The sequence below is a fragment of the Acomys russatus genome, chromosome 18, assembly GCF_903995435.1.
Source record: "Acomys russatus chromosome 18, mAcoRus1.1, whole genome shotgun sequence".
In the NCBI taxonomy this organism is placed as follows: domain Eukaryota; kingdom Metazoa; phylum Chordata; class Mammalia; order Rodentia; family Muridae; genus Acomys; species Acomys russatus.
Window position 1 is genome coordinate 63199494 of NC_067154.1, and position 25360 is coordinate 63224853.

At 39.6% G+C, this 25360-nt stretch overlaps 1 protein-coding gene across 2 annotated transcripts in view; it reads left to right on the forward strand.

Annotated features, from left to right (window-relative positions):
* Nucleotides 1-891: 891 nt before the first annotated feature.
* The window catches only part of Itgbl1 (integrin subunit beta like 1), a 249915-nt gene continuing 225446 nt past the window's right edge, over nucleotides 892-25360 (forward strand). The window contains exons 1-2 of one of the 2 annotated variants that reach the window (XM_051161007.1): nucleotides 892-1348; nucleotides 2201-2418. In XM_051161007.1, the coding sequence (XP_051016964.1) occupies nucleotides 1251-1348; nucleotides 2201-2418 (316 nt within the window). In that variant the 5' untranslated portion in view covers nucleotides 892-1250. Of the gene's footprint in view, nucleotides 1349-2072; nucleotides 2419-25360 lie in introns of those variants that run through there. The other variant, XM_051161006.1, reaches the window with a different exon arrangement.

Below are 25360 nucleotides of genomic sequence, written 5' to 3' on the forward strand. Positions count from 1 at the left end.
CCCGCCAGCCAGGCATGTGGCACTAGCCTTCAGAGGCTTAGTGTCCATTTCTGTGGGGAACTAGAACTTTTCTATGTTTTTTTCTGAGTGGCTGGAGGCTGGACCCAACTGTGCTCCACATAATTTGGACCCCTCCCACCTGTGGGTCACCAGTACTGGTTGGTGTTTTGTCATTCTCAGATGGGTCCTTGGGTTGTTGAATAGTCACTGTTGTCCTGCTGATCAAACAAGCTGTGTGTTGGGTGCTGCCATCTTGGATCTCCCCCACCCCACCCCCTGGAATTGGTGGGGTTTTTTTTTGTTTTGCTTGACAGTTTACTAGTCATCTGCCTTCACAGAAAGAAATTAGTCCCCTTTTCCCTTTGTATGTCTGGCACAGAGAGCGATAGAGGTGTAACTAGCAAACCGATGTGTGGTCATTCCCACAAGCAAAATTAATATCAGAGGCTGGCATCAAGTAGGTGACTGAGAAATACTGCTGATTGTGTGTGTGTGTGTGTGCAAATTGCACTATAAACAGATATTTTATTTTGTTTCTGTATACTGAAATCACGGGAAAGAGTGCAGTGGATTTGGAATAACTCAAATTTGGACCATCCAAGTTAAAAAAAAAAAAAATGTGGCTGCGAAGATAAGAAACTGGCCTGAATAACTGGAAGAAAAATACACTTTGTTAGAGACATAAGGAATAAGATTTCCATGGTTAAAGACAAAGATTAATAAATACACAGTTGTATTTGTCAGCTTTGTTCATCCCATCCGCGTCACTCATGCTGCCAATGGGTATCTTTTATACAGCTAGTGAAAACGATTCCCGCCATGCTCACCCGTAGCCCTCCCTTCCTTTTCACAATTCAGAAATTATTTTAACAATTTCTTTCCTATCAGCCAGACCAAATATCCTCTTGTTAAATATTTCTGAGGCCTGTACTTGAAGAAAGACGTGATTTTCTCAAATCTGTGAACAGGACACTTTTCAAAAAATGTCAAAATAAACCATCTGCTTGTACAACTGTTTCTAATTACTTCCCTGCCTAGACTCTCCGCTGGAGGAGTTTGGCACCCGTACCCCGCCCAGAGCGGCTCCACTGCCCAAGTCTTTGCAGGCAATTGAGCCTCCAGGAGGAGCCCAGAACCTGCGAGCTCGGGTGTCCCTAGTCCTTCTGTCTGGACATCTGCTGGTGACACTTCTACTGTCTCCGGAGGAAACCCCACGGTGCTGGCCTGCCCTCCTGCCTGCGGAGCTCAGCATGCATTCCTTCGGCTTCAGGAACTTTTTGTTGCTGGCATCTTCCCTCTCCTTCCTTGGGTTGTCAGCTGCTTCTCAGAGCTTCTCACCATCTCTGAGGTAAGTTTGGTTTATTATTCTTTCAGACACACCTACCCTGCTGTGCGTGGCAGAACTCAAGCTTGCAGATGCCCGACTGTCCTAAAAACCAAGAGCAGTTACTAAGTGGGACTTGAGATAAACGGTTTCCAACCTGTTCTGCCTTCTCTTTCCTCGTATCTAACCTGAGTGTTGCTTCGTGTCTGTTTGCTGTTTTTCTTTGGAAAAATACTCACGAGCAAAATGTCATTTCTTTCTCTACAAATATGTGTTAGGGGGCATTTTTACTTCAAGCCAAAGATGTACTCATGCACACCTGTGTCACCCCACAGCCTGTAAGGCGGCTATTTCTACTTTCTAATATAGCACTTGCTTGATGGCCCTGTCACATCTTGTATTGCATTTTGAAAGAGACGACTAGTTCTATTCCAACTTTTAAAAAGTAAAGTTCATAAGGTCTGCTTCAAGCACAATTTAAAAGCATCACTTCCTATCTTATATATGTTACATTAAACTTTTTCTATAAATCCACCTCTTCTTTTTCATGAAATAATCTCCCTCTAGCTATCAAATAGCAACGGGACATTTTTAAAAACAGAACAAAAGCCAGCCAAGTATCATACTTCAGACTAATTTGCATTTAATCAAAATGTGCATTTAAGATTCAGTGGCAATCTGCCAAGGAGCAAGGGGCCAGCCATCTCCTCTGTCTGCTTGGAAGGTACTATTTTTAATCATGGTTTAGCAGTCCTTCAGAGGCATGCTTGGCCCACAGAGAAAAGAGGCTTCAGGAGAAGGAGAGTGGGCTGGGAGTAGAAGGGGCAGGTCTGTGTCTGACTGTGGCCTGGCCTTGGCCTTTCTTACCTCCTGCAGAAGCCTGTCTGGAGTCCCATGCAGGCTGTCCAGGGCCGAGTCCGAGCGCAGATGCCGTGCACCTGGGCAGTCCCCAGAGGGCGCCCTGTGCCATGGCCGTGGCCAGTGCGAGTGCGGGGTCTGCATCTGTCACGTGACCGAACCTGGCACCTACTTTGGGCCGCTCTGCGAGTGCCAGGAGTGGGTGTGCGAGACATACGACGGGAAAACCTGCGCAGGTAAGACGGAGGCGCTGTCTCCCACGGCAGTCACCTGCTCTAGATAGGTACTGAGCTATGTTATTGCAGTAAGAGAAGGTCATGTTTCTATGCAATTTCGGCCTCATTTATTACAGTATTTCTCTTCCTCTGTGCCCTCACTTAATATATAATTATAGTTTATATATTATTTATGGAAAATAATACATAATAAACAAAATATTTCCCTTGCACACTTGAAAGCATATATATGTATACATATATATTTCCCTTGTACATTTGAACTATACATATGTGTATATGTGTATGTATACTTCCCTTGAACACTTTATCTTTATACACACACGCATATATATATATATATATATATATATATATATATATATATATACATATGTATGTATGTATGTATATACGTATATTTCTTTGACCTCATTCTAAATTTCACTTGCTTCTCCTGTGGCTTGCTCCTTATCACAAACTATATTCTTCAGAGCCTCAAAAATGGAGTTACCCACTCTCCACTCAAGTGTGAAGACTGTTCTGACCATTGGCTAGATCTGGGAAGGGGTTTAAAGTTTACCGCCTGTATTGTCCTTGGCTGGTGCCTTAGTTTGAGCGGGACCTCTGGGCCCAAATCTGCCTATCATATTGTTCTACTTGTAGGTTTCTAGGACCCTCTGGATCCTTCTACTTTGCCATTCTCCCTTGCTTCTCTCATCTAGAGTCCCAATAGGATGTCCTCCCCTCTGTCCCAGTTTCCTGGTGGCACTCAGAGGAAGGACAGCAGGTTACTGAGAAGAGACTGGATATCCTATGAGCATATACAGGGGGAGGAAATCCCCCTCAGGAACAGTCATAGGGGAGGGGAATAAGGGGAAAAGGAGAGGGAGGGAAGAATGGGAGGACACAAGGGATGGGATAACCATTGAGATGTAACAAGAATAAATTAATAATAAAAGATTTTTTAAAAAATGGAGTTTTCTTGGTAAGCTTCCCGATCCCTACCAGATGTGTCAATCATCATCATAAATGAAGACTATGGCCCTCATTTTATAAGGAATACAGAAGTGTGCTATTATCCTCAAAATCAAGAAGGCATATTGTGTCTTTGAGCTCAGATTTGCCTTTCTACTCTTAGAGTTTGCTTCACAGAGAGAGGTCCATCTATAAACCATGACAGGGAAAGGAATAAAAAGTCACATGTTTACTTGGATGCATTTTCTTTTAACTGCTTGGAATTCTGGGCTATGGTGAAGTAAGGGTAGAGGGAAGGTATAGTTGTTTCCCTGGCACACTTGAAAGCATAATTCAAGTTCACTGCCAAGGTCATTGGAAAGGGTAGAACCTTTCATCTCTGTACCAATTTTGTAATTGTGTCATCTAATGGCATCTAGGAGCCTCAGTTAATTTATGTGACCAAAGCAGGAACTCCGCTAGCAAAAGCCGGTATGATGTGTGCCAAGCAGGGCTTGGCCAAATTAGTAGGAAAGCAAAGCAAGCTGTTTTGCCCTTGAGGCTGCTAAGACTAAGGTGTCCAACAATAACATCGAGAGATCAAAAGTATTTTTTTACATTTTATTTATTTATTTTTTAAAATAATTTATTCAGATTACATTTTGATTTTTATCCCCTCACTTGTATCTTCCTGTTGCTCCCTCCCTCTTTCACCATATTCCTTTCTCTTATACCTCTGACAGAAGGAGACGTCCTCCCCCACCACAAAGGGGAAGCAAAACTAAATCTTTAACTTTTTTTTTTTTTTTTCAGTACCTAGGCTCAAGAATACATCAAGAGAGTTCTAATGGTTAGGGTGTGTGACACTGGAAAGAATAGTCCTAGGAGTAACTCAAAGGGGCTTCTAGGTGGTTTGTTTGTGAAACCTTGTGAGGATCTGTGACTCAATGCTTGTTATTTTAACTGCATTAGTTTAAAACTTGAATTGGTAGGGGTAGCTCCTTGAAACAAAAGTAAAGTTTTATCTACTATTTCATTCCAAATTCAACTATCCTCCAGTCTCCCTGGCTTTACTGTCTCTGGCAAAGCCTACACAGTGGTGTGAGTTTTGAAAGAAATTTCTAGGGCTTTTAGTGTTCTTGTTTGATTAAAAACTAAAGTGGTAAGACATAGCCTTTAGCCAGTAAAACTAGCAATGATGGCTGAGTGCCATCCCATAAGGTTTCCTGTGAAGGGCCCTGACTGGTGCCTTGCTGTGAATCTGGCTTCGTGATGCTGTGGGATTTGGAGTTTTCATCTCCTTCTTTAGAGAAACTGGTTGTTTACTCATACCATCTTAGTCACTGAATTCTTTCCTTCTTGATACTAAATGAAGGATCAAGTCACATTTTGTGTGTGTGTGTGTGTGTGTGTGTGTGTGTGTGTGCCTTTCTATAAAGGGGGAACACTTCTGCTTGTTTACAGCTGAGTGAGACCCTTGTGCTCATTTGACATTCTTACTTTACAGAGGAATGTACCCTGATGGGTGCTACTGAGATTTCCCTTTAGGGTCTTCTACAGTATCTGCCCCTGAAACTACTGTGAGCACATTTGCCAGGCCCAGAAAGAAACTCCACAGGGAGCGCAGATCTGCCTTGCCAGCTCTCCCCCTCCCTCTCTGCCCCCTGCCCCGTTCTGTATTTCATCTTTAGCTTATCCATCCTCTTTTTCAATTTCCCAATTAGTATGAAAATATGAAAAAATGATTTTGGTTGTTCTTTCTGTTTGTTTTGTGAATGCATCTGACATTAGCCTTGATAACCCCCTGTAAGTCCTTTGTAGAAAGAAAGTGATTGCCAGAGACTTCCTTTCAAACTTGAAGAAAAACAAATCCTGTCCTTGTAATCACAGACTGGTTAGAGTATCGAATCTGCGAGAAAGTTTCATACTTCAAATCCTGGTTCATCTACTATTTGAACTCGGTCGTTACTTAAACATTCAAGCCTTCATTTCTTCATCTGAACTAATTGAAATCTTTAAAAGTATTTAGTTTATTTTATGTGTGTGAATGTTTTGCCTACATGTTTGCATGTGTACTACATGTATGTCTGGTTCCTGTAGAGCTCAGAGGCAGGTGTTCAGTGCCCTGGACCTGGAGGTATAGATGGTTGTGAGCCACCATGTGGGTGCTAGGAACTAGCCCAGGTCTACTATAAGAGTAACGATTGCTTTTAACCGCTGAGTTGTCTTTCACACCCCACAAAATGGGCATTTTAACAGTAGCAAGCTTATAGAATTGATGTGAGTTTTCATATGTGTAAAACATTTCACGTGGTGTCCGAAGTGAAATGAGTGTTCAGTGCACACTAATGCTCTGCTCTGCTCTGCATTATGGTGTGGACACATAGATGTCTGGGTGGACAGTAGAAACGTAGGCAGGTTGTCTGACCTTATGGTTGCTGGGTATTTGTGGCCAAGATTAACTTAGTTTTCTTCATGTAGTCAGAGCCTGTTACTGATTTGAGGCTCCAAAGGTCAAACAAGGATAGCAATTTTGGCCTCAAGACATCTGCATGATGCACACTCTGCCCTTTCAAAGTGCAGTCAGCTAGGATTCTTGTACTGTGAATCATAAGACCTACACTTATTTCAGTTTGAGCTGCTTGAAAATGTCCACACTACCACAAGTGCAGTGCTCCCAGGCTCGTGTTTTCATGGTACCCGAATGTATTTCTCACTTCTGCGGCATACAGATTTGGCCATTGACTGTTCCTGCGGCTGTGATGGTTTATTGTGGGATAAACTTGGTAAATTGTATCTGTGAGATCAGCAGGAATTTTCTTCATGAGAACAAACGAGCTTGGTGTTTCTAAAGCATCCCTGGGTAAGCCCCATTACAGCAATGGTACACTTAAGATAAAAACACTGGCTTCTAAGGAGTTGTTGGGGTTGCTCTTGAAATGTGTCACTTAAGATTGACCTTTAATGGGCACTGATGCCAACACATAAACATAATAAAAATAAAATAAGGTTTTTAGAGATGTGACTCATGGTTAAGAGCATTAGTTGCTCTTATAGAAGACCCAAGTTCTGTTCACAGCACCCATGTCAAGTCACAGAATCTTGTAACTCCTTCTCCAGGGAGATTGGGCACCTTTGGCATCTTCTAGAAAGGCATTAGTAATTGGAAACAACTACTGCATTCAATGTAGGTAACACAAAGTACTGTGTGTTTGGTAGGCTCCCTGCTGTTGAAGAGGTAGGGAAGATGGGACTATGTGGTGATCTACCATTGCTTAGAGAACTACCAAGTACCAAGTACCTGTAATGTAGTGTAGGGTGTGATTCTAGTGAGGGTTTCATTGATCCAGATGTTAGACACTTTGTCTAAGATTTTTGTTAAAGAGAGGACACAATTGATATAAAAAGGATAGGGAATTGTTAGAAGAAAAAAAAAAAAAGACTTTGATTTCCAAATGAGGAAGAAGAACTCTGGTACCAGCTGAGATTTGGGAAAGGATATGGAATGCATTGGGAATAATGAGAGGAACACAGGGCTGGCTTGACTGGATTTTAGAGTTGAAGAACTTAAATAGGGCAACAAACCTTACCACAGTGTGCATCTCTTAAGCCATAGTCAGGAGTGACTGCTTTCTGGGATATAAGAGTTGTGGATTGTGCTTTGGTGCACAAAGGCATGGGGTGGAGTAGAGATTCAGTGGAAAGAATGTAGTTTAAATGCTGTGTGTATTTGTATCCCAAGGGAGAGAGAACAGGACAGATTGGCATGAATTTTAAAAGCTGTTTAAAAGCATTGTTCTTGTGACTTGGCATTCAAGTGAGATAGTGAATGAAACTCTAGGGAGGCCTGACTGAAGGGAAAGTGATAGAACAAATGGGATAAGGAAGTCAGGGGGAAAACTAGACAACTCTTAATCAGCCTTATTAAAGAACAGTGGTTTTTTGTTTTTGTTTTTGTTTTTTGTTGTGTTTCATTTTGTTTGTAGAAATGTCATGAAATGCACAACTACTGCTTGAGGAATGCAACTCTCTACTTCGTTAGCCATGGACTCTGGGACTGGATGGGAATCTTGTCTGAACTGTTGGCTAGTTTGAATTGATAACCATGAACCAGTTATTAAATTTCTCTGAATTCAGTAATTGTAGAGGCAACACTATCCTTATAGTTGCGAAGAAACTTGTATCAAGTACAATATTTCAAATAGTGCCCATGTTTATGGGTAAATATAATTTATGCATTTATTCAGACTATTTAACATTCTTATCTACATGTTTTATGCACAAATGCAAAAATATAAATAACATTAAATTGCAGTTCTTTCTGACTTTTACACATGCTTGTTAAATAACTACCACAAGGTGATTATGTATTTTAAAGAATATTATCCTTTCTGGATTTTCATAACCTGAGGATATTTGACCTGCTTTTCTGCTCCATAGTTATGTTTCCTATTAGACCCTGAGTCATTTCTTTCCAAGTCTATTTTTGTGAATTCATTCTTTGGTGTTTTTCCTCCCGTAGTCATTTTCTATTCTCCATTCCTTTCCTCAAGCCTTACCCAGTGTTCTTTGCCCACTATTTTGTCTTGGTCTAGCCCTGCTTGGGCTTAGCCTCTTCTTTTTCTTTCTGTGGTTTCAAGTTAAAGGCATGGAGTACCTAAGGTCCCTGACAGATTTAACCTCTCTCCCCACCGAGCACCATGCTGGCCAGGCTCCAGTTTGCATATCACTTTCTTCTATGATTTTCTTTTATGGTCCTGGCATTACTTGTAATTTTCAATCAGGATTGACCAGTACTAGCCTCCCCATTTTACATGAGCTTTGGGGGTACTTTGCTCTTGTAGATGATGTCTGTTTTAGGCATATACATTTTGTATTACCCCCTTTGACAAAGTATTTTCTCTTAGAGGAATGACCACTCAGATAATTTTTTTTCTCAGTTTTACTGGATGAGGTGGACATCACTCTGAAGTTCTACCATGGAGACCCCAACACCTTATCTGTGCACATTACTTGCTCTTGAAAGCTTAGAAGATCATAATTATAATCTTAGGTTACCTAAATCAAATAATATAAGCATGACAAGATCTGCTGTCTACTTTGTACATAATTTTCTCAAAAGCAAGAAAAAATTTTTATTTACATGGCACATCTTAAATTTTCAAAGAATATACTCTCTGCATAGATTTGCAAATGTCTTCAATGTGTTTTGAGATGTCAAGCTAAATCTAACCCCCCATATATCCTTGTGCTTTAATCCCACCTCTCCCCTCAAACTGCTCTTCTGTTTTGGTATCAGTCACACATCGTCTCCTCTGATCTTGTGAACCACAACATTGAGGGGAGTAACCAATGCCAACTAAACCAAGGAACTCTCAGCTCCTTCCCAGCACCACGCCTGCCTACATGCCATTAGATTTCCTGCCATGGCAGCAATAGACTAAACCTCTGAAAGTATAAACTATCCCCAATTAAATGTTTTCCTTATATGAGTGGCCTTGGTAATAAAACACTGAGACATTGTTTCAATCCCTCTATTAATAGTCCTGCCTGGTTACAGTATATGCATGATTCCAACTCCATTTTCCCTGTTACTAGGAGTCTTAGCTAGGGGCACCCTAGTAGATTCCTAGGAGTTTCCATTGCTCTAGGTTTCTTGCTCACCCAGTAGGTGCACCCCCATTCCAGTAATCTCTCCCTCTGTCCCTCTAACACCTGATTCCTCCTGTTCCCGTTCTTATCCTCACTGCTACAGTTCCCTCCCACTGTCCACCCATGATGTCTATTCTGTTTCCCCTCCTCAGATTCAAGAATCTCCCCCCTTGAGCCCTCCCTGTTACTTAGCTTCTTAGGGTCTGTGGATTGTAGCATGGTTATTCTTTCTTTTATGGCTAACATCCACTTGTAAGTGAATATAAACCATGTTTGCCTATGTGGGTCTCAGTTATCTCACTCAGGATGATTGTTTCTAGTTCTATTCATTTGCTTGCAAATTTCCTGATATCCTTGTTTTTAATGGCTGAGTAATAATCCATTGTTTAAATGTACCTCATTTTCTTTATCAATTCTTTGATTGAGGGACATCTAGGTTGTTTCCAGATTCTGGCTATTATGAATCAAGCTGCCATGAACATAGTTGAACAAGTGTTCTTGTTGTGTGGTGGAGCATCTTTTGGGTATAAACCCAGGAGTAGTATAGTTGGGTTTTGGGGTAGTTCTATTCCCTATTTTGTGAGAAACTCTCAAATTGATTTCCGAAGTGGCTGTGCAAGTTTGCACTCCCAACAGCAATGAATAGGCGTTGTCCTTGTTCCACGTCCTCTCCAGCATGTGCTGTCATCTTAGCCATTTGACAGGTGTAAGACGGAATCTCAGATTTACATTTCCCTGATGGATAAGGATGTTGAACATTTCTTTAAGTAGCTTCTTAACCATTAGAAACTTTTTTGTCAATAATTTTGTTTAGACCTGCGGCCCATTTTTTAATTGGATTACTTGGTTTGTTGACGTCTAGTTTATTAGTTCTTCATATATTTTTAATAACACCATTCTGTCAGATGTGGGGTTAGTGAAGATCATTTCCCACTCTGTGGGCTGCCATTTTGTCCTTTCGTTAGTACCCTTTGTCTTACAGAAGCTTTTCAGTACCATGAGGTCCCATTTAGTAACTGTTGATCTTAGTGCCTGAGCTGTTGGTGTTCTTTCAGGAAGCTGTTTCCTTTGCCAATGCATTTACGGTACTATCCACCTTTTGTCTCTCAGGTTTAGTGTGTCACTTCAGGCACTATATTGATTGGATATGGAGAGAGTAGACTACCTTATCTTGTTCTTGACTTTAGTGGAATTGTTATACGTTTCTCTTCATTTACTTTGATGTTGGCTATTTCCTTATTGCATATTGCCATTATTATGTTTAGGTATGTGCCTTGTATCACTGATCTCTCTAACACTTTTACCATGAATGTATGTTCAGTTTTGTGAAAGGTATTTTCAGCCTCTAATGAGATGATCATGGGGTTTGTTTTTTCTTTCAGTTTGTTTATATGGTGGCAAACATTGACAGATGTTTGTAAACTGAACCATGCCTCTATCTCTGGGATGAAGCCTTCTTGATGATGGTGGACAAGCCTTTTGATGTGTTTTTGGATTTAGTTTGCAAGTATTTTATTGAGCATTTTTGCATCAATGTTTATGATGGAAATTGTTATGATCTTCCCTTTTTTGTTGAGTCTTTGTGTGGTTTAGGGATCAGGGTGACTATGGCCTCATATTATGAGTTTGGCAATGCTCTGTTTCTATTGTGTGGAATAAGTTGATGAGTATTGGTACTAACTCCTTTTTGAAAGTCTGGTAGACTTCTTCAGCAAAACTGTCTGGCTCTGGGGATTTTTGGGGTTGGCAAGGGTGGGGGCACAAATTTTAATGACTGCTTCTATTTCCTTAGGTGTTATAGGTCTACTTAAATTATTTATCTGATCTTGATTAAACTTTGGTACTGGTGTGTATCAAGAAGATTACCTATTTCTTTTAAATTTTCCAATTTTGTGGAATACAGGTTTTTAAAGTGTGAACTAATGATTATTAGAATTTCCTCAGTTGATTTCCTCTGTTGTATGCCCTCCTTTTCATTTCTGCTTTTATTAACTTGAATAGTCTTTTTTTTTTTTTTTTTTTACTCTTATTTAGTTTGGATAAGGGATTTGAAGGAGAGATAAACCTGTTTTTTAGGATTCCAAGTGTGGGATCGTAACGGTCTCCTGAGAGAACAGGTGAGGTTAATTCACTAGAAGAGCAACCACCTCGTGCAGGAGCTTAATTGTTGCCAGCTGAAAAGATCCTATGAACAGACTCTGGGAGGAGATATATAAATGAGCCAGAAGTGGAGGCGGGTTTTTTTGTTTTGTTTTGTTTTTGTTTTTGTTTTTTTGAGACTTGGGATAGATTTTGCTGTTCATCGCTGTGCTTCAAGACGCTCCTAGAGAGAACCGCTCGAGGGAAGGCTTCGGGGCTCCGGCTCCTGCTGAGGTTCTGGGTTCTGGTTACCCAGGCTCCAGCAGAAGAAATCCTGCAGCTCACTCCCGGAGAATCGTTCCTCGGAACTGATATCCTTAAGGTTTTGTTATTGTGTCCATTAATCCTCATTTCCTATTGTTTTGGTTAGTCGGGTTATAAGTGACGTATGCTTAGTCACTAAGTTGTTAATAAAATATATTGGTTAAGAAAATTGAGCCTACAAGGATTGTCTATTTTGGTGATTTTTCTCAGGCAACCAAGTCTTTGTTCCATTGATTCTTTGTGTTGTTCTCTGTGTCTTTATTTATTCATCCTTGAGTTTGATTGGTTCCTGCTGTCTGCTCCTTTTTCATGAGCTTGCTTTTCTTCAGTGTGTTCTGTTCTAGAGCTTTCTGGTGTGGCATTAAGGCACTAGTGTGAGGTTTCACTAATTTCTTTTTGAAGGCATGAAGTGCTATGAGCTATTAACACTGATTTCATTGTGTCCTGTAGGTGTGTATATGCTATTCATTCATTTTCATTGAATTCTAGGAATATTTTTCTTTTCTTTTTTATTTCTTCTTTGACCCATTGGCCATTGAATAAAGAGTTGTTTAGTTTCCATGAATTTGTAGGCTTTCAGTTGTTTCAGTTGTTATTGAAGTCCGGCTTTGCTCCATGGTGGTCTGATAAGATACACGGGGCTATTTCCATTTTCTTCTATTTGTTGAGATGTGTTTTGTGACCAACTATATGGTCAGTTTTGAAAAGGGTTCTATGAGTTGCTGAAGAGGAAAAGTATATTCTTTTGTGTTTGGGCAAAATGTTCTGTAGACATCTGTTATGTCCATTTGAGTCATAACATCTGTTAATTCCATCATTTTTCTGTTTAGTTTCTATTGGGATGACCTGTCCATTGGTGAGAGTGGGGTGTTAAAGTCTCCCACTATTAATATGTGGTGTTTGATGTGTGATTTAAGCTTTAGCATTGTTTCTTTTACAAATGTGAGCACCCTTGAATTTAGGGCATAGATAGTCAGAATTGATGTGTCATTTTGGTGGACTTTTTCTTTAATGAGTACAAAGTGTTTTTCCCCATCTCTTTTGATTAATTTTTGCTTGAAAGTCTATTTTGTTAGATATTAGAGTGGTTGCACTAGTTTTCTTACAGTCCATTTGCTTGGAAAATATTTGTCTAGCCCTTTATTCTGAGGTAATATCTCCTTTGATATTGAGGTGTGTTTCTTGTATGCAGCAGAATGGTGGAGCCTATTTTCACATCCATTCCGTTAGCCTGTGTCTTTTTATTTAGGACTTAAGTCCATTTATGTTGAAAGAGGTTAGTGACCAATGATTATTACTTTCTGTTGTTTTGGTGTTGGTCATGGTAGTGTGTGTAGGTATGTTTTTTGTTTTGCTAGTGTGAAATTAATTATTTTCTGTTTTCTTTGGTGTAGTTAACCTCCTTGGGTTGGAATTTTCCTTCTAATAACTTCTGTAGGGTTGGATTTGTTGATAGATACTGTTTATATTTTCTTTTGTCACAGAATATTTTGTTTTCTTCATCTATGGTGATTGAAAGTTTTGCTGGGTGTAGCAGTCTGGACTGGCATCTGTGGTCCCTTAGAGTCTGCATGACATCTACTAAAGCTCTACTTTCTTTTAAAGACTGTTGAGAAGGGTAGTAATTCTAATAAGTCTGCCTTAATTTGTTACTTGGTACTTTTCCCTTGCAGTTTTAAATATTCTTTCTTTGTTCTGTACATTTAATGTTATTATTATGTGGAGAGGTACTTTCTTTACTGGGTTAATCTTTTTGGTGTTCAATAAGCTTCCTGTACATTTACAGGCATTTCTTTATTTAGGTAAGTAAATTTTCATCTCTGATGTCATTGAAAATATTTTCTAGCCTCTGAGCTGGGATTGGTTTCTTTCTTCTGTTCCTATTATTACTAGTTTTGGTCTTTTCATAGGGTATGAGATTTCCTGGATTATTTGTATTGGTAACTTTTTAGATTTAACATTTTCTTTGACTGGTGTATCAATTTCTTCAATGCCTGAGATTCTTTCTTCCATCTCTTGCATTCTGTTAGTGATAACTTTATATCTAATTCCTGTTCTCCTACCTAGATTTTACATGTGCAGATTTACTCAGTTTGTGTTTTCTTTATTGCTTCTATTTCCATATTTAGGTCTTGAACAGTTTTATTAACCTGTTTGTATTTTTCTGAATTTCTTTAAGGGATTTATTCAATTTCTCTTTAAAGGCCTCTATCATCTTCGTAAGATTGTATTTAAGGCCATTTTCTTGTGTCTCAGTGGTGTTGGGATATCCAAGGTTGCTGTAGCAGGATAGCCATGCCCAGGTGGTGCTACGTTGCCCTGGCGGTTGTTGATTGTGTTCTTACACAGTCCTCTAGTCATCTGGGTTTGGGCTTATAGTTTATCTTTGCTAGATGGCTGTTTTCTTAGACATCCCTCCCCCACCCTGGCTTTTGTTTCTTCTCTGGTCTTCTGGCCTGAGTGGACTGAGGTTCTGCTAACCATCTAGTCTTCAGGTCCAGGAGGGTGTCTCTGTTGGGATTTTTTGTTTCCTGTGTAACCTCTGTGGTTTTAAGTGCCAACATTGTGTCCAGGTTCCCTAACAAGCACAGCTTCCAGGATTCCACAAGTCGTTTGCCAAAACTGTGGGCAAGAATATGGAGCCCAGGGGATGGGGTGAAGTTTAGGGCTTTGGGGTGTGCTTTAAGGGGAGTTGGCAGGCAGATGATGGGGGTCTTACCTTGGTTTCCTAGTGCAGGTGTGGCCTGTAGACAAGCAGGCAGTGTTTTAGCTAGAAATATGAAGCTCAGAGGATAGGATCTCATCGTAATTTCTTAATAATCTTATTATGATCCTCACCTTATACTAAAAATATACTAGTAAAAGAATTTCACTGAATAATATCTTGGCATATTACTTGATCAAACTCTCAGAGGATTTGCATCATGGTGATATTATTTTAGCATTTTTGTGTGTTTGTTTTGATTGAGGACTTTCTATTATGGGCTTCAGTTTAAAATTACCCACACATCCAAGTTCAAGCTTCCATACACAGAGGTCCACACAGCGTTCTGGCACTTTGGCTTTTGCACATTCATGTAGACATTTCCATGAGCATGAGCTGCCTTTCCAGACTTGCATGAGGGAGTTCCACAAAGAAGTAGTGACAGTAAAATTGCTTTCCCTGTTTCCAGGTCTTGGCAAGAGAGAGGTTCAGATCAGTGAAAGTAGGGCTAAGAGAGCAACGGCTTTTGTCCTTTGGGAAATGAGCTCCCAAGGTTAGTCTGAGATTCAAGAGCCAGAATCACATCTGAGAGAGTGAAGTCTACTACAGCTGGGATTGGTAGTGCTGGGGAGATTTTCTGTGGTATTTTTAGCCTCTTCAAAGGTGAATTCTCAAGCTATTTTCCATTAACTCTTAAACTGGTAAAGCTAGAGAGCTGGAAGAAGGTTACAAATCTCATTTTCTCTGGAAAAAGAGTGCTTTGTCTTTTTAAGAATCACATTTCCTGGCAAGTAAGAAACTGTATCTTATAATAGAAATCACTCTTCTGTCTATTCCAAATAATCTTACTTAGGGTTGGGTAAAAGAATACCAGCTTTATAAAGAGAAAAGAAGAATGAAGACTTTACTAGGGCAGTGGCCTGACCTTGAACCACCCCAGTCTTTGCTCATGCTGTGAAATAAGTGTCACTGCTCCAAGACCTAGCATAGTAACTGTCTATGAACAGCTGCTGGTCCGAGTATATAGTTACCACCTGAGTTTCATGATTAATTTATTTTATCAAGAATTTTCTCAGGGAACGGCAGATTAAATTTTTTTAAGAGGTAAAAAAAAAAAAAAAAAAAAAAAAAAAAAAGAAAGAAAGAAAGAAAGAAAAGAAAAACAAAAAAAGATGGCAAAGCAGTAACTATACATTTGTTACTAAGTTCATGGGGAAGAAAGAGAAGCCAAAATCAGAAAATCAACACGGTAAGGGTATTTCCTAATTGATCATTAATGTGCCCTCCAAGCTACCATTATCTGCTGTGCAGAATAGTTACACAAAACTAGTTATTTTTCTAAACAAAATGACTTGGCAGTTTATGTTTTTTCTCTACAAAATACAAAGTACACGTTACAGACTTTTATTTTCTTAGTCAACACCAGTAGTTATGTAAGTTCTAACAGCTGTTTTGGGCCTGAAATTTATTCATTTATTTCAAGACAGAAAATATTTGGTATAATGGGTAAAGTTCTCTCAGTTGCCTATTCGGATAGGCTGGAGCCTTGGGTTTAATGCTGAGTTAGTAATACAAAAGATAGTGAGAATAACAAACCTTCGTTGCCACGTAGCTTGTTGGAGATATTTTCATATTTAAATTAAATTTTTATAATTTTAAAAGGTACTAAATATAAATCTCTGACAGGCATACTGAGAAATCCTGAGTAGAAATTTATCATTTCTAAAATCAATATGTGGATTATTCTGAAGCACAAGATTAAGGTGAAATTATATGTTTATGGAAAATATTTTCATACATTTTTTTCGAAAACTGAAATAGAGAAATAATTTTCAGGGGGCTTACTCTTCCATTTTAACATAAAATGGATATTTTTTTTCCTTTAGAAAACCAAATGTTGATTCTAATTTCTTTCCTTTGATAGTTAAGGCTTAAGTGCTGGAAAAGGAATCCCTTCTGGATGCAATGTTCAAAGAAGTCACAATAACATAAATTACTGGTACAGAATTTCTTGGCATATCAAGACTTTCTTGGTCGTAATTGAAGTCTCTCGAGGGGATGCAGTCTGCATTACCTATTATACAAACAAGAAAAAGTCCTCCTGAGTCAGCAATGGGTGGAACTCTGCAATCAGCAATTCTTCTTGTCTATAAAGTAAAAGAAAAATAACAGAAGAGATGCAGATAGGGTGTTGAGTCTGTGTACTTGTAGTTCTATGAACAGACACTTTCCTTATATTCTCTGCAATGGGTTTTTAGCTTTTATGAATGTCACATTAGAGACTTTCCCTTTTGCTCTTACAATATTAAAGCAGCCATAAAGTGAATTCTTAAAAATTTTTGGCTACACCAGTTTTAATACATGTGTGGCCCTTTTGGTATGAGAGCACTGTGAGCCTACAGAAATGCAGAGTGAGGGACATCCACAGAAAACTGAACACCAGCTCATCATGGAGGTTGATTTATTTCTTGATACATGTGCCGAGCTATGACTCTTGATATAAACTCTCTGGAGACATTCTGAATAATGTCACTCATCCGCCAGCCCTGGGCTCCTGAAACTGTCTTCCTGCCTTTCAGATGGCTCTGCGGACAGCTTACATAGTACTTTAAGACACAAGTGACAGAATACTGACCTATCAGAGCCCAGAGTTCACTGAGCTGAGTAAGATCTCCCTCCCTTGGGAAGCTGGTTTGAATGAGACAGAGGCTGGTCAATGTGGACTGCACTGGATATGCACAGGAACAGGAAATAACAAGCAAAGAGTCCTTGTTTCCACCAAGTTTGTTCCTTATTGAGGGGCCTTTTTGAAGTCACTTAATTTCTTTGAGACTCAGCTGGCTTGAAACCATGAAGCGTTTATTGTCTGTTTATGGTGAGTTATCTAGGAAAGAAGTAGAGTGTCCTAGGTTTGGACTGTGCTTTCTTGGGGGCAGAGAAGCTTTCTGGGGGCATCTGGTGACTCTGGGAAAGCACTTGCTGATCTGCAGCTGAGTGTTGAGAGACGTCCTGTGACCGTCAGCTAGTCTTGAAAGCCCTACTTTCCTTGAGGGTTTTAAGAATTTTTCTCCCATTGACAATTGCTGCTGTCTGTGTCTTCTACTTCTCTCTCTGTGAATCTAACACGGATCCAAAAAGTATTCAGGAAGAATGTGTGCCTATACTGAATCTTGTTATTGTCCTCTGAGCAACACAACACAGAAAAACCAGCATTTATGTAAAACCAGCATTTATGTAAAACCAGCATTTATGTAAAATCGTTTGTATTTATTGTATTGTATCATGTCATATACAATACGGATAGGATTTAAAGTTTATGTCTACATAAATGCTGTGCACTTCATGTATAGATTTGGTTATTCAGTTGTTTATGTCTACATAAGCTCCTAGAATGACTTTTCACAGACACAAAGAAAGACTACATTTAATTATTGCCCTGTCCCTACATGCCACTGAAACACAGGCAGCTCTATTTTATAAAATTGAGGCCTTAATTTCCCCCAAACCTCACAGATGGCCCATTGAAAACACAACAAAATTTACCATGTAGCTGTGCAGTTATCAGTAACTTAATAGTCTGCATTTCTCACTTTGTTCCAAAGGCACCTAAAGTGTGGAAGTTGTGAACCCTGAAATGAAAGGTGTTGGTTGTCTGGTAGCACTAGAAATAACAAATTCTTCTTCCTTTTTTTCAAAAGCAGCCTTATATGGAGTATGGTTGTTTGAAGAAAAATGTACTTCTATCTTTGAATGTTTGGTCTCCAGTTGGTGGAACTATTTGGGAAGGACTGAGAGGCATGGGATTGTTCGAGGAGGTGTGTCACTGTGCCAGCCTCAGTATCTTTGCCTGCTACTCGTGGGTCTGGATGCAGCCCTCAGCTATTTCTCCAGTGCCAGGCCTGCCTGCCTGCTTGCTGCCATACCCCCAACTATGACGATAGAAGGTTAGCCCTCAGAAGCTTTAAGCAAGTTCCCAGTTAAATAATTTCTTCTGTAAGTTGCCTTGGTCGTGGTGTCTCTTCATAGCAGTAGAACAGTAACTAAGACTTGGAGCAAGTTTTTAGAAAAGGAAAAGGAAAAAGGAAAAAATAATTACAATAATGGATTCTGTAAGCTTATCGTGGTTTTTTAAAAAAATTTAGTTTACCATAATTTAGTCAGATTATATCCTGAGTGTTATCCGCTTGCTTGTATCTTCTCATCCCTATCCTCTCTTCCTCTTCTGCCATATTCCTCCTCCCTAGACCTCTGACAGAAGGAGACCTCTTCCCCCAGTATATAACTACAGGCTATCAGGTCTCATCATGATAGCCCATTTCCCCTTCTGTGTATTACCGGGCCTGAATTTTAAATAAGACACTGATAATTGTCTTCCCGCTTAGTGTTTGCTATATGTTTATTGCATGGAGTTAAATTCTTGTAAATCTTGTCACACTAAAGATGGAGATGAACATCTATGAGAGATTGAATGAAGTTTTAAGATACGATGTCTGATGTCCAGACTGCATAATCCTTTATTACTATTAAGTTAAGCTATCCAGCATGATGCACCAAGCAGCAGATACACCCAGATATCAAATCTCTTCTCTGCAATTTTGAAAGACTATATGTAGTATAAAGCTACTTTTATTACATGATGTTTTCATGCATGACAATTCAAGTGGCAGAATAGTAAGAAAATGCAAAAAGAACTGTCTGGGCTGGGAAGTTGGTTCTGTTTATTTTGAACTGTGTGATTTGAGGAAGTAAACTGACTTCTTGTTCATCTATTCCCTCCTTATATTGCTTTTGTGAGTATAAGGACCCAGAAAAAATCCCTGGCATGCAGTGAGGGTCAACAGAAACTGCTCTTACTACTGCTGTCAGTTTTATGTACTCATTTCTGTATCCATATGCTGTAAACTTCTCAAGCACATAATATATTCTATAATATTACACTTGAGGACTATAGCTTTATTCTGCAAGCATGCTGTGTTACAAAACACTCTGAATGCAGGGACTTATAAAAAACAAATATTTATGGACACAGGGGGCCCTACACAAACTGTCGCACCAATCAAGGACAATGCATGCAGTGAAACTAGAACCCCTGTTCAGATCCAGCCAATGAACAGCTCATTCTCCATGGTTGTGGGGAGAGCAGGGACTACTTCTGACATGAACTCTGGTGCCCCCGACTTGACCACTTCCCCTTGGTCGGGAGGCTCCACAGGCACACAGAGGAAGGGGTGCAGGCTATCCTGATGAGACCTGAGAGGCTGTGGCCATAAGGTGAGGAGGAGAGCCCTTTCTGTCAGAGGACTAGGGGAGGGGAAGAGGGAGCAAGAGGGAGGGCGGGGACAGGAAGATACAAGCAAGGGGATAATAATGGGGATGTAATAAGAATAAATTATAATGAATTAAAAAATAATGGATATCTCATTATTGATGATGCCCTCGTCTAGGCTTTAGGCTGGCTTAGATTTACACCATGTGGTTCCCATGAGCTTGCCTTCATCACAGCAGATAACTGGAAGGCCAAAACAAGAAGAAATGCATGCATTCACTCAGAACCCCTGACTTGCAATGCACACCATCATATCCATGGCAAAAGAAATCACCAGGTAAATCCAGACACCTCTTCTGGATATAGGAGTAATGACTCAAGTACGTACTCTATCAGCTAGGAGGTATTTGACAAGGCCTCACACTTAAATAAAGCAATGTCTGCAGCCAACAGCTGTTTAGAGGGGGACGGTCTTCAAGCTATCCAGTCCTGAGTGGTCAGTCGTAAACACATGTACACGCAAGCAGCACTAAATGGCTCTGTAGGGGGTGCTTGTGTACATGTGTGTGTGTGTTTGTGTGTGTATAGTAATTATAGATGAGGTCATGAATATGAGATGGAGTCGTGGGGTAGGCACGAAAGAACTTGGAGGAGAGAAAGGGAGCTGTGAGTCAAAAGAACTGTGCTTAGACATCCCCAGTCTCTCATGTGTGTGTCTTCTAGGTAACCCTGCGAATGTGCTGAAGACCTCACAAAGCACAGCAGCAGATAACACCAATTACTGGCACATATCACAGGGAGGCTCAAGAGTTAGCTATTTCCAGAAGCCATTCAATAAGTCTTGTATTCTTCCTTCAACTTTTCTCCACATACATTTATTTGATTACACATGCATAATACAAACTACATACAGCAGGGAGAACCATGTGACAATCATGAGTTATTTAAATGTTACATTCATAGTCATTTGGCTATTTGTATTTGTCAAACTTGAAGTAAACATCTTTCCTATCTTGTTGGGTCTAAATTTCTGAATGAAATCCTTAAATTTCATCCTTGTTGGGTGACTGTTCAGGCAGTAAACTGTCTCAGTCATTTTTCTCATTTTGGAAGCTGCTAACCTGCACTACCAGTTCACTCAGGCATTTAAATTTTATTCCTTCTCAAGTCTCTGAGGAGGGTTGAAGACCAGATAGTTTAGTTTCAAAATCAAGTGTATTTGGCTAGGGGTTAAAATCTTTTTAGATCAAGATCAAGATGACATTTTTACTTCCTTACTAATATCACATATTCTTGAAAACCAAAGTCGTTGACCTTACATATTCCTTTAAGTAGAATGTTAATCTTCTTAAGATAGTAAATGATCGTTTTACCAGAAGGTTTATTAAAGAAGTGGCTAATTAGAAATGCAGGTAAATGGGACCGTGAGAAGGCCCCGTGTAAACTCTATCACCTTTGGCCTGTATCATATATTCCATTTCTCCATCACCTCCTTTTCAAAATAGAGCTGAGATAAACCGGAAATTCTATGTCCTACACAGATGAGCCTCACATAGAAAAAGTGGATTGAAGTTCTGGAGAGCTCCTGTCCGATTGTCTTCATCAATTGTCTTTTCCCAAGTGACACACTTGTGTTTATTGATATCTGCTTTTCATCCAGTTATGCCACTTATTGTAGATACTTCTGAAAGTGCAAAATCAAATGAACAAAGAAATTTGCAAGATTTCCTAAGGAACATTTTATCTAATTTGCTTCAAGTATTTTTCTGAACTTTATATTTTTTATGGCAAAATAGATAAATGAAAGTGCACACCCAAAAGGGTCTTCTCCAATGTCCAAGGAAAACGTGAAAGGAACCAGACAATATCCAAAATCAAAAGACAATAATCTCTGGTTTCACATAGTCCATGCTGTGAACTTAGCATTTGTAAGGGCTAACTTCTTCATATATTTTTTATTCATGGCAAATGTTTGGTTTTCATATCTAGAAATACAACTTGTGCCAACTAGCAACATTAGCTGATACATCTAGAAGTTTATATTCAGTGAAACAGTGATACCTCTCTCTCTCTTTTTAATTTTTTATTATTAATTTATTCTTGTTACATCTCAATGCTTATCCCATCCCTTGTATCCTCCCATTCTTCCCTCCCTCCCCTTTTCCCTTATTCCCCTCCCCCATGACTGTTCCTGAGGGGGATTACCTCCCCCTGTATATGCTCATAGGGTATCAAGTCTCTTCTCGGTAACCTACTGTCCTTCCTCTGAGTGCCACCAGGTCTCCCCCTCCAGGGGACATGGTCAAATGTGAGGCACCAGAGTACGTGAGAAAGTCATATCCCACTCTCCACTCAAGTGTGGAGACTGTTCTGACCATTGGCTAGATCTGGGTAGGGGTTTAAAGTTTACCGTCTGTATTGTCCTTGGCTGGTGCCTTAGTTTTAAAAATTAAATTAAGTTAATTATCATTTATTTATCAATGATAAATATCAATAATAAATTCATATCATGAGTATGTGTGTGTATGTGTGTATCTTTGCTGTTTTGAGGTATAGGGATGCATGTTCCATGACACTCATGCAGAGGTCCGAGGAAAACTTTCAAATATTGGTTCTTTCTTTCCATGTGATGTTTTTGATATTAAACTCAGGTTGTCAGAGTTGCAGAACAAGCGTTTGGAAGCACTAAAGTATCTGGCTGATCCACAGTCAAGTATCTCTCAAAATTAATGTGAAATAAAAAGTTTTTCAGACTTCACAAAGGCTGAAAGTTACTAGATGATATGACCTACAAGAAATACTAGTGGTCCTACCACTAACAGAAGGAAAATAAGAGCCAACATAAGGGATGGACATAATAACTAGGTGGGTAGAGATAGGATGCGAGTTATCTTTCTTTCACATCTGTTTAAAAGAGGTCAGAGGGAAGAATAGGATCACAGGATGCAAGTATGCCAAAAAATGTGAAGAGATATTGGAGAAAATTCAGGAGACCTAGTTATCAGGGGAGTAGACTGTGATTAGGCATGCGAAAGTGTGCAACCATGCAAGGTGGTTTCCATAGAACTCTTACCACAATAAGGTTATATAGCAATTTAAATGTAATGTTTAGTGTTGTAAATCACAGCTATTTTAAGCATTAATGGTAATTATTGTGGATGTTATTCATTTATTCAGTAAGCACATGTGTTTTTAATACTTGAAGTGATATAAACATAAGTCTAAATAGTACACACTTTAGTTGATTTGAGTTTCTACAGAAGTCCAGGCTATAACTATTAAACATCTGTTTTTAAATTTTCATTCTTAGTAGTGTCACTCAAATGAAAGAGAAAAGCATTCTTAAAGTATGTGAAGGAGTGATGACCACATTCTCCAGGTCTGTGATGGTGACTCTTGGCTGGTAACTTGGTTGGATGTACAGTTAATTAGCCCAGAACACGCTGACTGACATAACTCATTATTCTGTAACGGTTTAGTCTTGCTATCATCTCTTAAAGCCCTGAAGTTGGCTTATTGCCTGCAGGTTCCCACAGTGGTCCTGTATTACTCTCACTGCTGCAGGCTTAGCCACACATGCCTGTGCTTGGTGCATTAGCTGTGTGTCTGACACTTCACAAGAGACACATGACGTCATAGCTATTATTATTTTGTCTGCTTTTAAGTAACATCAGTTTCTGAAAAAGACAAAGATACAGAAAATGATATATGGAGCCTGCTGTTAACAAGTCATATTTGATGTTGACATAAATAAAGCCAAATTTGGCCCATTACCATACCTAATATAAGAATAAGAATGTATGGGTTATATTGGAGGGTTACAATGATGTCACTAACAGGAGGAAGCTATAATTAAAGATCATGACTGTTTTGCTAACGTGCTGGTAGTTCAAACTGAGATGCAGCTGGAACTGGAATTGTATTCCACAATTACTATCTTTTAAAACAAATCTATTTGATGTATATTAAATGGTTTCTGGGAGATAAAATCTGAAGTGATGCTCTAAAGCACTGTATTTCAGGATTGAGTGATCTTAGGAGTTGCCTGGGTGTTTCTGGAATGTGAAGTGCATGTGTAGGCTTTTAACTTTTACAAACTTACTTTATTTGGGGTTCTCTAATGCTTAAACCTCCATTCCAACTCACCTACCCTAGACAGGAGAAGTAGACCTTTTTAGACTCAGTTCCTTCAAGCGATTCCACATTTCATCTTCGGAATTCCAGTAGACCCATGAAACAGCAAAGCAGCAATTCAGCAAATGTGACTGCAACCACAGCAGCTGGACTCTGAGGAGAAGCCGGAAACCGGAACCTCGCAGCATTCTGTAGAGTGTCTCTCTCTAGGTATGTTATGTCTAGAAGCAGAGTGATGAACAGCCAAACGATGGGAAGTGATATTAAAACCAAAAGGCCAAACCTCTGGTTTTGGGCTCAGTCCATACTGGGATGTTTATCAGTTGGCAAAGACCATGCTTCTGAAAGAGGCAGTACCTCTTCTAGTGGACAAACATCACGAATCCTTTCACAAGTCTGTTTCCAGATGACAAACACTGCACACCCTCATACAAGTCTGTTTCATACCCCACACTTGGGATCAAAACAGAAACATGTTTACATGCACATGCAGATGTTTATGTATAACCATGCCCACAGGCAAGGAATCATTAGAGTTTCAGGGGCTGAATGTGGGGAGATCATTTGATTATACCTATTCTCACCATGTAGGTCTCTGTACCAAAGTTTCTTAAAGTCGGAAGGGAAGATTAACCTCCCCAATAGGGTAATAGGTGAAGAGTTTAAGCATAACTAGATGTGTGCTCAGTGTGAAATAGGCACAGAAGGTATGAACAGTCATGCAGCGGCACAGACTGAAGAAGCATTGGTAAATAAAAATCCTGGGGTTCTCAGAGGGAAGAGAGCAGTGAGTGATTCTTGTGATGAGAAGGGACAGAGAGATGGTTGGGTAGAGATTATGGTTCACTGGATACATGTATGTTTGCAATGGATGTTCAGGTTAAACAACGCATGGTTTTCTGGCCGTGGATCCAACCCTAGCCTGGTATCTGAGAACATATGCATAGTATTAAATGAAACTAGAGTTAAGTAGTTTTTGTTTCAGTTGACACCTGTTTTAGAGCATGGGCCATGCTTTTTTTTGTCATTGTATGTATGTATGTATGTATGTATGTATGTATGTATGTATGTATGTATGTATGTATTTTTGTTTACTTGGGAGGAGGAGTATGTGCCACAAAGCACATGTGGCAGTCAGGGGACATTTGAAGGCATGTGTTCTCTTTACGATGTGAGTCCTGGGGAATGGCCATCACATTTGATATCAAGTGTCTTTACCTGTTCTGCCATCTTTCTGGCCCGAGCTTCACATTCTTTGGTGTAACTTAAACGGAAATATAAATTTTAGCCTGACACATACATTTAACTGACTTCTTACCATGGCCCAGAGGATGTGGTGCCCTTGGGGCTCCTTTCTTTCCTTTATTATGGATAAGTAACTGCTCATTGCTCTGATGGAAGTAATGTTGGCATCACAAGGGTTTGGGGTCACAGGCTTTGGAACCAGGATGGCTTTACTGACATTTAACTCTGTCTTTTAGAGATACACAGGGTTAAAGCTGTCCAAGCTAATCAAGCCTATGTTACCTTGGCTCAGCTGAAAAACATTTTAAGAGAAAAGCTACTTCAACAGCAATGTACTAATTAACTCTTTGTCAATGTATTCATCATCATAGAATTTGTAGCAGATGAAGTTAATTCTCTGTAGAATGTTATGGCTGCATGACTTTAACTAACCTCTGCTAAGATCCATTCTAAAAGCCGCAAGTGGTGGAACTTTCAAGTTTTTCACACTAGAGGAAAAACCCATAATGTCCCACTAGAGATGAGGTCACTGCTACCAAAGGACACTGTAATGCTGATGCACTGAAAATACTACCTTTAGTCTGTCTGACTCATGGTGAAAA